At 43.1% G+C, this 14,045-nt stretch overlaps 1 protein-coding gene across 1 annotated transcript in view; it reads right to left on the reverse strand.

Moving 5' to 3' along the window:
• Window positions 1-14,045, reverse strand: part of TTC34 (tetratricopeptide repeat domain 34) — a 516,120-nt gene that overhangs the window by 445,171 nt on the left and 56,904 nt on the right. The window contains exon 3 of the mRNA XM_069239923.1: window positions 433-658. Coding sequence (XP_069096024.1) covers window positions 433-658 — 226 coding nt within the window. The remainder of the gene's footprint in view (window positions 1-432; window positions 659-14,045) is intronic.

A 14,045-nucleotide genomic window follows, 5' to 3' on the forward strand; every position in this document is an offset into this window, starting at 1 on the left:
ACACAAATTTGACATCCCAAGGATCCAGCCCACATATATCAACGGACTACCGCAGACCACCACAAAACCACAACAAAAAACCAGCAGCAATTTGTGAATGTGAAAAAAAAAGTTTGCCCCATCTTTTTGTTTGACAATAGATAAAAGGTTTATCTATAGCTGGTTTTACAAATGAAGTAAAGTTTAACACAATTGACTCCCTGGTTTGTGGGCCCTGAATGCAAGTGTCTTTTGTAATGACATATTACATTAAACAAGAATTTCACCTTTAATGAATAATTAATATATATATTAAAAAAAATACATGGAGGTACATGTAGAACATTTCCCTTAACATTTATGGAAATATTTCTATTGTAAAAATGAATGATTCAACTGTATTAACTAAATTGTCTGCCTTGCAGCCTCTTTTCAAGCATAGGGCCTGCTTACCTGATTCCCGTCATATATGAATCCCTTTTTGAACTGGAGCAGGGCTAGCCTCGCCAGGACCGCTGATCGCTGAGGATTACCATTGAGGGCCAGTAAGAGCATCTTGTGGGCTTCTTCCACTCGGTCCAGCTGGTACAGAGCATCAGTGCAGAGGATGCGAGAGACCTCATCCCCAGGATCCAGCTCCATCAGGAGGGATGCAAGCAGGTGTACCCCCGAAGCATCACTACAGTGCATGAAACATATGAATTAGCAGATCAAGCTGTTGAATTATCTTCATAATCAATTTCTGAACACATTGGAAGGCAGGAATGCACTAATAGTGGGGCATAAAAAACAACCATTTTATATATTTTCCTAAAAAACACACAATGCATATTTATCATCGAAAGGCATCACGTGCTAAATTCTTGACACCTTCAGGAAGTGTAATAAAGCATTACTAGGCACTGTCGAATAAGCAGGTTAGTGCAATTCCGTGAGGACATTTATTGATAGGCGTTCATAAAAGTCTCATATTAAATTTACAAATAATCTATGTCTATGATACAATGTAAAGTGTTACTCTTTAGACAAAAAAGGTGAACCACAGAACCTTCCCATAAAACATGCAATACATTGCAATGCTTCTCTTTCCATTAAAGATAGGAAAGTGAGTATTTTTTTCAACAATGAGTGATGGCTCTCAAAGTAACCCTCTCTAACATATTTCCATAGAATAAGTCATTTTTATGCCAATAACTACCTACATTCTGGATAACCTATAAATAGAGATATGATATGTACGGAAGTTGTGGTTCTACCTTTAACAATAATTTCTAAATATTCAGTATCTACAATATACAAGGATCTATTTTCATAATGACGTACTGTGCTATGGAGTTGATATGTTTCGCTCTTTGCTGTTACCCTATAGTCCTTTTAGCACATGCTATTATCAACTCCAAGGTCACATGCGCTCACCCAAGATGGTAGCCAAGTACCAACCCTATATATTTCAAAGGCACTGCTACCTGGAAATCTTTCAGACTACGCTACTAGCTCTGGCCAAAATCAGACAACAATAGCACAGATATTGAGGTAGGGAAGGAATACCCATATGAAACTCTAGATCAGGACAAATCAAGTAGGATACACTCTGAACCATTACTACTTTCTGTTGAGTCACCACTCAAGAATCTTGATGAACATTACCATGAACCACTTTTCCATCATGATAATCCATTTGTCTGAGCTCTTGTACCAAACTGGGAAAACTGCAGGCATGCAATGCCTAAAAGGCTTCAGCCCCTCATTCCTCCCCCACTGTGGGTCATAACTCGGGCTTCATCTTTGTGGGAACTTGTCCCAATGAGAACCTGGCTGGCCATGCAGAGCTCTGCGCTCTGCTCGGAAAATGGTGTTAAAAAATGTTAGACCTGGCATACTCGGTGTGTTCTCTCCTACCTTTTTGCCTCTGCTTCCCAGGTTGTTGCTGTGTGGTGGACTGTTTTTGCTGTTTTTGTTACTGTGGGCACTTTACCACTGCTGACCAGTGCTAAAGTGCAAGTGCTCCCTGTGTGAAGTTGTATGTGTAATTGGCTTTTCCATAATTGCCATATTTGATTTACCAGTAAGTCCCTAGTAAAGTGCACTAGAGGTGCCTAGGGACTATAAATCAAATGCTTCTAGTGGGCCTGCAGCACTGATTGTGCCACCCACCTGAGTAGCCCTATAAACATGGCTCAGACCTGCCACTGCAGTGTCTGTGTGTGCAGTTTTAGACTGTCAATTTGACCTGGCAAGTGTCCCTACTTGGCAGGCCCAAACCTTCCCTTTCTGTACATGTAAGGCACCCCTAAGGAAGGCCCTTGATAGCCCCATGGGCAGAGTGCAGAAGGTAGGACATGTACGTGTGTGTTTTTATATGTCCTAACAGTGAAATACTGCCAAATTTGTTTTTCACTGTTGCAAGGCCTATCTCTCTCATTGGTTGACACAGGGGCTGCCTTTAAATATCCTTAAATTGCAGTTTCCCTGTGAGAGCAGAAGGAAATATGTAGTTTGGGGTCACTGAACTCACAATTTTAAAATACATCTTTTAGTGAAGTTGGTTTTCAAATTGTTAGTTTGAAAATGTCACTTTTAAAAAGTAGGCATTTTCTTGCTTTAACCATTCTGTGACTCTGCCTGTTTGTGAATTCCCTGTCTGGGTCAGACTGACAGTTGGGCTGTTTGTGAATCTCCTCTAGACAGAGACACAAAGGGAGCTGGGGTGTAGCCTTCATATCCTGGTGAGCCATCTGGGCTAAAGTGGAGGGAGGAGTGGTCACTTACACTTTAATGGGCTGTGCCTGCCCTCACACAATGCAGTCTCCTACCCCCTGGTGTGTGTCCAGGGCCCGGTCTGGGCAAGGCAGGATCCTGTAAACAACAGAGACCTTTCTTTGAAGTTGGGCAACTTCAAAGGCAGAAAGGGGTATAAGTAGTGGACCCAAAACCCCAGACTTTAGATTTCTTCAAGGTTTGCTTCTGGAACCAAGAGGAACCTCTGCCAAGGAGAAGAGCTGAAGAGCTGAGGAGAAGTGCTGCCCCTGCCTGTGACTGTGCTTTGTTGGGGTATCCTGCAGTTGCTGCTTCTGCCTGTGAAAGGGGACAAAGACTGAACTTTGTGGTATACTCCTGCTTGAGAAGAATCTCCAAGGGCTTGGACTGAGCTTGGCTCCTGTTTTTGAAGCCTCTGGGACAGCAAAGGCTTCACCAACCAGTCTCTGAGTCTGCATGCTGTGGACTATAGCTTGTCTAAGGGTGCCATTCCAGTTCCTGGGGCCCTGAGAGTAAATTTCTGGTAAAATTCTGTGAAACAACGCTAGACATGCAGTGCAACTTCGCAAGGACGCCGCTGCATGAAACCCATAATGCTGCCTGAAGCCATGGACCTCGCAGAAGTGTGACGACCCCTCCGACATAGCAAGCCTCGCATAACCCACGCCGTTGATGTCCCAAGAACGTGCAAGGTAGGAGAGTCATATCATTGAAGTTTGTGACAGCACCTGTGACCCTATTACATGACCGCGACCCCCGTGAGGTCACCCCACAGCATCGTGACTTCACAGGACTTCGACTTTGCCAGAGGTGCCCAGACTTCTCACAACCAATGTCACCTCACCTCCATCGCTTCATAGCAAGGACCCAACGCCTTTTTGTGAAGCCTCCGCTCCTTTGCCTCGTGGTACTGGAACCGAAGCCACCTTGGATCCAGTGACGCCTCACTCCCCGCTCCATGCACTGGCCTGTCTTCCCTACTTTTGTTAAGGTACTGTACCAGGGGGTCAGTGTGACTCCGTAAATGGCGCCAGTGGTGTCGCATTGTGGAAAATGACTCCATCACGAGGCTGTTTAACATCAAATTACAGCATTGGTGCTTCTAGGCACTATTTTTGTGTTTTTAATTGCTAAAATCATATTTTTAATTGTGTAGTGTGGATTTTTATTATATTTGGTCTTGTTTGCCTAGATAAATATTTACTATTTTTTTAAACCTGTATGGTGTTAATTTTGTAGTGTTTCACTGTATTACTGTGTGCGTTGGTACAAATACTTTACACATTGCTTCTGGGTTAAGCCTTTCTGCTCGTGCCAAGCTAACAAGGGGTTGAGAGGGGTGTTAACCAGGTGTGTTTCTCCTTTGCCCTGACTAGAGTGAGGATCCTTGCTTGGACAGGGGACAACCTGACTACCAACCAAAGAACCAATTTTTAACAAAGAATACATTTAATTTTCTTTAAAAAGACAGGTTCAGCATCTCCTGCTGCTGGGAAATGTTTTCTCATAAAGGGGTGGAGGTTACTGGTGATTCACACTATCCAAAAGTCAAGACCTGATGGTGGGGGCTCTCGCTGTGGAGGGCAATGTGTTTGAGCCTTCACTATTGTTTTAAAGGAGCGCTAGCTAATGACTGCCTTTCAGCACAAGGATGAGGGAGACCATCTGCACTTAAAAGGTGATCTCTGTCCCATCCCCAACTTGACTGCTACCCTTTAATGTTTCTAATAAAACAAGGCAGGAAATGGCAAATTGTGTTATGTGCAATTGCATCTATATTTAGTGCTTATTACCCAACAGGAACTGGAGCAAGCGCTGTGTATATGGAATGAAGGGGAAAATTGTTTCCTTTTTAAATAGATTTGCAGTGGTTGAGTGACCACCAGACATTTCAGACTTTTCAATAGCATCACATGTAGCATGTGTATTACTTCATTAGTTTGTCATTTGTAGGCATCTGAGCTAGGTTTGACTTCACTAGTACTAGCTTACCATCCAAATACAGGAATAAGCAACTAATGATGGCCAGTCAACCTTTGCGTAAGGCCTTCCAATGTGCATCAAGACTTCGCCGCATTTTCAGAAACATTTGATCCACTTGAGTTGGAAACACATTTTGCTGCTAGAATCTGCAATATGTGGCACATGCAAATCCATAATGATGAAAAACAAAACCTGATGCTAAAAATTTGTATAGTTCCAGTGATACTGTTTATTAGTGGAAACAGGATCTTTTAGAAAATGATTGCGCAGGCAGCAGTCGATGTCCTCTGAGCAAAATATCCCTGGCTTTTTGTTCTATCTCAGAAGCAAGGCCAGCTAAGGCCCACGCACTGATGTTTCTTGTGAGGCTGTTGTGCAGTATTGGATTCAGGGTGATGGCTTGACAATAACGTCATGTCACACAATTACTCTAACAGTCAATACACAGACAATGGTGCAGAGCAGTCCGTCACTGTGATCCTCTGCCTCATGTATGCTCTTTGGATAAGTTTGGCTAGAGCAAGACATCCACACTACAGAAGGAATACACATGAGGTGCAATATTCCCTTATGCCCTGTAGAGAGCTGCTGGGTGCTAACCTCTAATAGTCCACTTCACAGGAGGCCCTTGTGTTCCTGCCCTGCTGTGTGTTTGGTGGATGGATACATAATAAACTGAAGAGGTGGCTCAGCTTGGCACTGTGCATGGACAGGACCTGGCACTGGGCCTAATGAAGCTTTCTGTTGCAGCGGCATGGTACGCCCCATAAAGCTCAGCAATTATAGGGTCTACCTCTTGGTCATGTTTCCCATCTCTGCAAGTGGAAGCTGGTGCTTGGAAAACCTTGAGATGAAGTGAGGAGGGAGCCGTGTTCTAGATCTGAGACACAGATACATTTCAAAGGCTCACTTGAAATGCATATTGGCTGCGCAGATGCTGGGCCTTGCTGCTGTTCTTCAAGCTGATCCTTTGTTGCAGTTAGCTGGTGCCTGCTTCACCTTCTACAACTCAGTGCCAATTTCAAAACAGCAAGTGTTGTCCAGTGGGTTAACACGCTTGCTTCTGTGACATAGTCCAGGTACTTGCTTTTTTTAATGTCAGCATGTAGAGTGGATTTTAAAGCTCAAGCCTGGTGAAAAGATACAATTTGAAATTTAACCCATTTATTAGTTGCCTTTTGCTTTTCTGAGCAAGTACGCTCTGCTATGAATTTTGACTACTATTGCATCATTTATAGACCGTCACCTGGGCCTTAGCACTGTTCATCCTGCCCTCTTTCCTGCCCTCTATCCCTATAGTCACTCACCTCTTGTCACATGTCGCTTCCTCCTCTACTGCTCCACCTTCCCTATTTGTTTTTTCTCCATCTGCAACTTCCCACTCTTTAAATTTTACTTTGTCTTCTTTTTCACCTACCATTGTCTCCATCCCTTGCCTTTATGCCCCTGCTCTTTCTAAATGTCCTCGCTACAAATGAAGGCCCAAAAAAATATCAAAATGACCAAAAAGCAATAACTATCAAGACAGCAATCATAACAAAGTGTAGCTGGTGAGGAAGATAGTGGAGCAAAAGTGGTGTGCAATAGAGAGTGAATTAGAAGATGAGGTAAATATAACATGTCTAGTGTGTTGCTGCACTGTGTACCAATCGAAGGGTTAGGACAGCTTGGGATTGAGAAGCACATTGCAGTGTCCGTTTTATTAAGGTGAGGAACCTAAAATTAAAGTTGATTACTTACCCCTGCTGAGACAGAGTGGAGTCCAAGCACAGATGAAGCAGAGGTCATATATATTTATTGTTGAGCTCATTAACAGACAGTTGATTTCTTGCACTGAACTACAGCTGATTCCCTGGCATACATGGAGAACTAGTTCACAGGCCCATTTGAGCTTTTTCAGAACTCATTCCAACAAGTTAAAAGCTGGTCTCTGTGGGGCTTGATATACTTGGCACCAGCCAGTATTCAGTAGAGGTGCCACAGACATCTCTCCCAGGTTAGTCTCCAACATGGCCTGTCTATGATAGGAAACAAGGTGGAGGATGAGAGTGAGAGAGAAGGGATTGACCGAAGAAACTGTGGACTGAGATAGAGAGAAGAGAGAGAATAGTGAAAAAGAATAAAGCAAAAGTGTGGGAGAATATGGAGGGAAAAGAGGAGAAACACATGAAAGGCAAATGTGACTGCAAGGAAGAGCGGAGTGTGAAATGAGAGATGGCAGAGTAAGTGATTTGTGAATAAGCAGCACAACAATGGTGCAAAGGCAAATAATAAAGCACATTTCACTAATTCCTTTTGCTTCAGTCTTCACCAGATGTGTGGTTGTCACCTTGTCAGTCGGGGATGCCGCAGGTACCAATCTCCAAGTAACAATCTGAACACCAGCACCTTGACAGCTGGGGACCTGGGTTTGAATCCAGCTTGGCGTGTAAATGAAAAGTGTGGAGTTCTGGGCAAATCACTTAATCTCACTATGCCTAAACTTTAAATATATGAGATGATATTTTAAATGTGTGTATTTCAAAGGTTTAGGCCCCCACTTGACATCACGTCACATAATGTACTGTGCTCTGTTGCTAACCAGTTAGGTCTGTGCAATATAAATATCACCACATACCTATTTTCATATTGTGAACAGGTATTCCAAGTATTCAGCTTTGTGAATCCCACTACCGTTTGAGCTCTCGTGATCCATCCTCATTTTGTAACAGCCAGATATAAGGCCACTCATAATTTTATTAATCCCAGTACATGCTTAACGTCATTAATGGGATTCATGTAAGCCTACTTCTCTGTGTCTGTGGGAGCACATTCATGTGCCCGTTGGGAGATCCTTCCACAAACAACTTCTTGTTCCTTCAAACCATTTGTTCATTATTTTGGCTTATGTTGCTTTAACTAAGTAAAGACACCTTCCAATAGGGTTTCAGTGCTTTCTTTTCTGTGTGGAAGACATTAAGACCAGGCACAGGACTCACTTGGTACCATCTTGCAGACATCTGATCCTCACAGGCCTGGTAGATATGTTTGATGCTCCAGTGGTGCTAAGTGTCTCAGAGGAAAGCACTGGTAACGCAAATAGAACTGGCTGGAACTAAGTGCTGTTTGCATGCATTAGCACATTAAAGGCACACCTGCTAGCTTTGCTAATATGTTTTTTCATACTGGCTTAGAGGATGACTCTGCCCCCATAGCTTGAACTACTAACCCTCTCGAAGTTCAAGTATAGTTGCGCCCCTGGACAACTGCACCATGGCTCTGCTGCTGATGGTTTATAAATATTTATAACCGTGTTTCCAGGCATGCTGCAGTAGAGGCAGGAATTGGTTAGATTTGAGAATTGTCCCTGCAAAGCCCCAAAACAGTTTGTCCACAGACCCCCACAAGAGGCACCTGCTGCTCTGAGCAGGTAGCAAATGTATGCAATAGGTTGAATGCAGAAGGGTGGGGGGAGTGCGGATTACAGGCGGTTGGAAAGAGAAATGGAGGGAAGAGGAAACACTTTCCTAGTATGGGAAGCATACGAAAAATATAAAATAGGAGTGAGTCTTGACTGCGGCTGCAATCAAAGTCTCATGCGATTTTTCCACCAGTTTCTTCCGGAAAAACAGGGTGTCTAAAAACCTGACAACTAGCAGGTATTAATTTTGTTCCGCCTCACTCGTTATAAGGCCTTTAGAGTCTTGAATGGAGATGAGGTATGGGAAACCTAGAATTGAGGAATGTCCTTCCACAATTAACAAGAGAAACGTTGACCAAAATGCACAGAATATTTTCATCTTGACAGCCCTCATTACCAGATTCATGGTAATTCCAATTCGACAGAAAACAAGTCTGTCTTGGAAATACCAAACCTGAAGGCTTCCTGTAGATTGGTTTTCAGAAAAGGCACTGGGATTGAGGAAAAACCTGCAGGAACTGGAGTGCAGGCTACAATTCCACTGTAATTCCTCATTATCGGGAAGAAACATATAGCAGTGCAGTAATCCCTTATCCGAGAGGTACTGTACCCCTCAGTATAGCTAATCACAGAGAAGGGACAAACTATGGCCTGAGTGGCTAGAGCTGCTGACTTGGAACATGGTAAACAAGCTTCAAATCCAGGCGATGGCTCAAGAGCATGTGATTCGGGACAAATCACATAAAATACCTATGCCTGCGAAGAAAAAAAAAAGCGCATGGTGGTCTCGTTTTGCTGCAAAGTGCTTTAATGCCGTCTGGCCAGGTTTGTGCTCTAAAACATGACAAATATATATATATATATATATATGTATAAAATTGGCAGTCGCCAGTAGGTAGTTATAGCTAGGACCATGTTTCAATAAAAAAAGCATTTTTTGACTTGCCTATATCTTTGTCACCGTTTGCTGAATTTTCACAAAATTCTCAAAAAAAGTGTGCCTGTGATCCTTATTGCGCATGGAACGTTTTGGGGTGATTTGTCAAGTAAGGCCCAAGAAAACAGGGGGTGGAGGTCAAAAAACCTGCGTTTCCTATGTTAATTCCCATATGAGTTTTGAACACTATTACAGCCTAAACTGCTAGATGGAATTTCACCACATTTGCCAGAAAGCCAGACTTTGTTCTGCAAATTGTGCTTTTGGTTATTTGGTGTAAATCCATTCAGTAGTTTTTGAGATATTATAAGGAAAATAAATGTATGTATCTAGGGCTGTGGATTAATTTGTACGTTTTTGCGGCAATTGCCGCGAATGCACGCCCCAACAGGATGGTTGTGATTGATTGGCCACAATCTGACCAGAAAGTTGTCATCATTTTATGTTATGGCACATGGCCCCTGGGGCTGAAAATAAATTTGATATGTGGCCTAAGGGGTCAGGATGGAGGTACCCTGACCCCAGGGGTGTGATATAGGAGTCTTTGATAGTCAAATTATGCCCTTAAAACAAAACATTTCCACGCTGTGCAATATTCGCAAGTACTCTGCAATGCTCTGTGCAGCCCCCGGTGTGACGTTGTGACGAAAACACAAATATCGGCGAAAAAATTGAAAAAAACGAATCACTGACTCATTCATACACTAATTCAATCACTCATAGTAGCATTCAGATACCCATGTAGCTACTGACAGAGCCACTCAGACACACACACCCTCTAAGAGGCTACCACACAGGCACTTGCGCACCAACTCACACACCCACCCAGACCCTTATGCACCCACTTACAGACCCACTCAAACACTGACACACCCACTCAGTTTCTGACACACCCACTCACAAACTCAATCAGACACTGACGCACCCAATCACAGACCCACTCAGACACTGATGCAGCCACTCACAGACCCATTCAGACACTCCCAGAGAGGCAAAATCTTCGGACAATGCAGGATTCCATTACTAGAATGGGGCAGTGGAACTGGAAGATGGAAGCCCATCCACTCTGAAACCCGCTCACAGCCTGCAGCCCACCGGTGATATGCTAGTGGTCGGGTTCTGTACAGACACCTGTTAATAAAGCAGCGATGGACACTGTACCGAAACAATTCACCTACCTTTAACCACAAATTACAATGCAAATTGTATCGTTTCTAAGCAGTTCATATATTGTTTAACAGGAGGTAACCATTTGTCAACTTTCTCTGCCTCAAGAATTAGGGTCACATATGCAGCGTTGAGTTCCTATTATAAAGACTTCTGCCTCCAAGAAAATGGTGACGATAATCGAAAAACTGGCGAAAGGGATTCTATAGATATTCAGCGCCCTCTACTGCCAAGAGTCTAGATTTTCGATTTTAAAGCGGAACACTTAGAAAAGCGAGCATTTCCAATCAATATAAATAGTTTTGGATTAGTTTTGTTCAGTAAATCTGAATAAACCCTGCATGGTGAGTCGCAGTGCTATCTTCTTTTGTACGCGGGGATCTTGGATCCTCGCACTGAATGACCCTGAAGTGTTTAAACAATGTTTATTTATGTACTAGTTATGTAAAAGGAAATTTGGCATCGTACAATAATGTAGCTCAGCGTTGTATATAAGGAAGAGTGAGGCAAAATAAAAAACCGGTAGGCTTAGGGTTGTTAGAGTACTGACGGAAAAATGGATAACATGCTTCTTTCATTGGCGATAACTAGAAAAATTAAGGGCCTCATTTATGAAACCCGTGGTGCAAGCCGGCACAGCAAGGCCCATTTTTATACTTTTTGGCACAAACCTGCGCTAACGCAGGTTTGCGCCATAAAGTATAGCGCCATTCCTAGATGTCGGACAGGCGTCATATTTATGGAAAGGCGCTAAGGCCCTGTTAGCGTCCTTGGAAAGCTAACAGGGCCGGGGAGGCGTAGGGGGAACCGGGGCTTGTGCGCCAAATTATGGCGCTACACTGTTTAGGGGCCAAAAAATTGCCTCTAGGCAGTGTAGCACCATTTTCTGGTGCACAAGCCCCACGGACATGGCTCCTGTCTTTGTAAAGACAGGAGCCATGCCCACCACCCCAATGGCATTGAGGCCAGTGCCTTGCAGGGGGCACCAAGTCGGGGCCCCCGAGCGGTGTTGGACCAAAATAAATATACTCACCCGGACTTACCTTCCGAAGGGTCCCCCATCCGTAGGTGGCCTTCTGTGGTGGGTAAAGGTGGGTGGGGGTTTGCCTCGGGACAGGGGAGGGCACCTGTAGGCAATTTCCATGGTCATACCCAGGCAATTTCCATGCCCATACCCAGGCATTAAATAATGGCGCTAAGCAGGCTTAGCGCCATTATTTGAGGCCCTCCTCCCGTGCGTGTATTTTCCACAGGAGGATAAATAAGGCACTAGGGCCTACCTTGGATCTCATTGATGCAAGGTGGTTTTCCGCAGGCAAAAAATGACGTTAACTCCAATATTTTGGCGCTAGACATGTCTACCGCCAAAATATAAATATGGAGGTAAGTTTGTGCCGGATTTGCATCAATAAAATTTATGAACATCTGGCGCAAAAAGAGTATATATATGCCCCTAAGTGTCTTGCTGCACCGCCCTGCACCACCGGGAAAGGGCAGAAGTGCCCCATTTCTACAGGATAGGGCACATTTCTGTCTTCTCCGCCTGCGCTGGCACCCAAATTGCTGCCAAAGCAGGCACCCTTACGCCATGCTGCAAGGATGCCCGTGTTGTTGGGATGATTGTTTTTGCGCAGGGAGAGACAACTTCCTGCACAAAAACAATTACAAGCGGTGTTGTATTTTAGAGGAAAAATGGGGAGAAATAAATATATGTCTCCCTGTTGCATCATTCTTATGCCACCCCTGAGGTGGTGTAGGAATCTGATGCATTCGCAAACTTGTATGAGAACTTGTATGAGAATGCGTCAAAATTCCCAGGTTCCATGGGTGTTGCGTGGGAACACCCCTAGCAATACCCATATAGCTCCCCTTTCATGCAGTATTATGCATGAAAGGGGTACATATTTACAAGGACATGAAAAGCAGGGCAAAGTGGTTTTGTGTGGCCTTGTAATTATGGGCTGGCACACTGTGCCACCGGAGTGTAAAAAAAAATGACACTCTCGTTGTGCAGTGTGCCGCCAGGGTCTTGTAAATGAGGCCTAAAATTTGGGAAAAGATTTCTTGAAGCCGTCAGTTCCCCTTTCAGAAGTAATTAGGTACAGCTCTGGGAGGAGAATTCAGGATGTTCCACGATTTCCTGGCTCATACATGTCTAACGTAGCATTGAGGTGATAGAGGCACTGTGAAGACCACTCCCCACTTCACAGGCCCCGGTAATGTTTAACTTAGTGTTTTGAATTTTCAGTATTGAAACATTTTAAATATTAATTATTTACAACAAATTTGTTGTTGTTATTCATTTATCTTAAGCTGCTAACAACCATTTACAAAGCCCATAGGCCAGGCTGGTCGTAGGTGGTGTTTGTCAGTTGTTGTTAAAGATCTGGATCCAATAACAGAAAGGTCAGAGAGCCACCAAAATACCGGTCGGGTGGTACTATTGGAATCACAGAGATTTAGTTTACTTTTTTAAGCACCACCCTTAATTACATAGGCAACACCTATTTAAGAGACCACCCACATTTTTCATTTCACTGAAATGCTGTTTTTTGTTATGTTTCATCACATTATGTTATGTCACATTATGTTATATTAAGTCTAATTGAATAGCGCACACCTCACCAGGAAGGGTAACAATGAATGAGGAGTTTTCTTTTGCTTCAGGCAGAGGAAGCAGTTTCATCCAATGTGGATATTATCTCGGAAGTTGTTAGCATCTCAAGGACACTTAGGGCCTGATTTCCACTTGTTTAGCACCGCATTTGCATCATTTTGTGATGCAAAAGAGGCGCAAACTTACACAATTCAATTACATTTTGAAAGTTTGCATGACTTTTGTGTCAAAAAATGACTCAAATGCAGCACTAAAAAAGTGTAAATCAGGCCCTAAGTTATGTCCCTGATGGATATTGATCTTGAAATGCTTCTCGTACTGGACTAGCAACTGAGGAAAGGGGTCTTAGAACAATCCATTAGTTTGTATTCCAAACTCTGTAGCGCATACTCAGCTTTGGAGTTATAATGGGTATTGAGGCCCATGTGCTCCTTCTCAGGCCTACACCTGGAAAGAGTGGAAGGGTGAGCTTGAGGTGGGCTATATCTAGGGCCACTGGAATTATGCTATTGTGCGGCGATTTTTGCATAATTATGGATATGACACATTTGCCACATAAACCATCATCTGTTACATAATCTGCAGATTTTAAGAAAAAAAAATTTGTTTCTGGATCAAACGGTTCAAAAGTTACTAATAATGCATCAATGGGTGTTGCTGCGCAGTGAAAGCCCCTTTGCAAAGCTGGCCAGGTCACCTTTCTGTTGCTCATAGCTATATTTGGGTGTTAAACTGGCGCTAATGAGGTGCAACCAATGACCAGAAAGTGTTACCAAGTTTAAAAATGATTAAATAATGAAGCAATACTAATGCAAAATGTGGTGCATTTTGTTGCATAATTTACCTTTTCTTTGTTCTTAAATTGTTTTTATTGGGTTCATAGGAAAATATAGTCACAATGGCAAGACACCATAACGACCTTTCCAAGGATAAAGCCATAATACGGAAGAGAATTGTACATAAAGGTCACATTTGTAAGTCGCTGCATAATTAGCCTAGAGTCCAGGTTGTCTTGTTGCTGATCAAAAAGGGAGAGAGAAAACAAACAAGAAAACATAATGCAACTGGAATCTACCTTCAATCTTTCAAAGTTAAATAAACTAATTTAAAAAAACGGATACATATTAAAAAAAGAAGGGAATGGATACAACTTGCATGTATATCACTTAGACAACCTCTACTATTCGGTGGAACATAGGAGCAGA

This window comes from Pleurodeles waltl, chromosome 6 (genome assembly GCF_031143425.1).
Source record: "Pleurodeles waltl isolate 20211129_DDA chromosome 6, aPleWal1.hap1.20221129, whole genome shotgun sequence".
NCBI classification, from domain to species: domain Eukaryota; kingdom Metazoa; phylum Chordata; class Amphibia; order Caudata; family Salamandridae; genus Pleurodeles; species Pleurodeles waltl.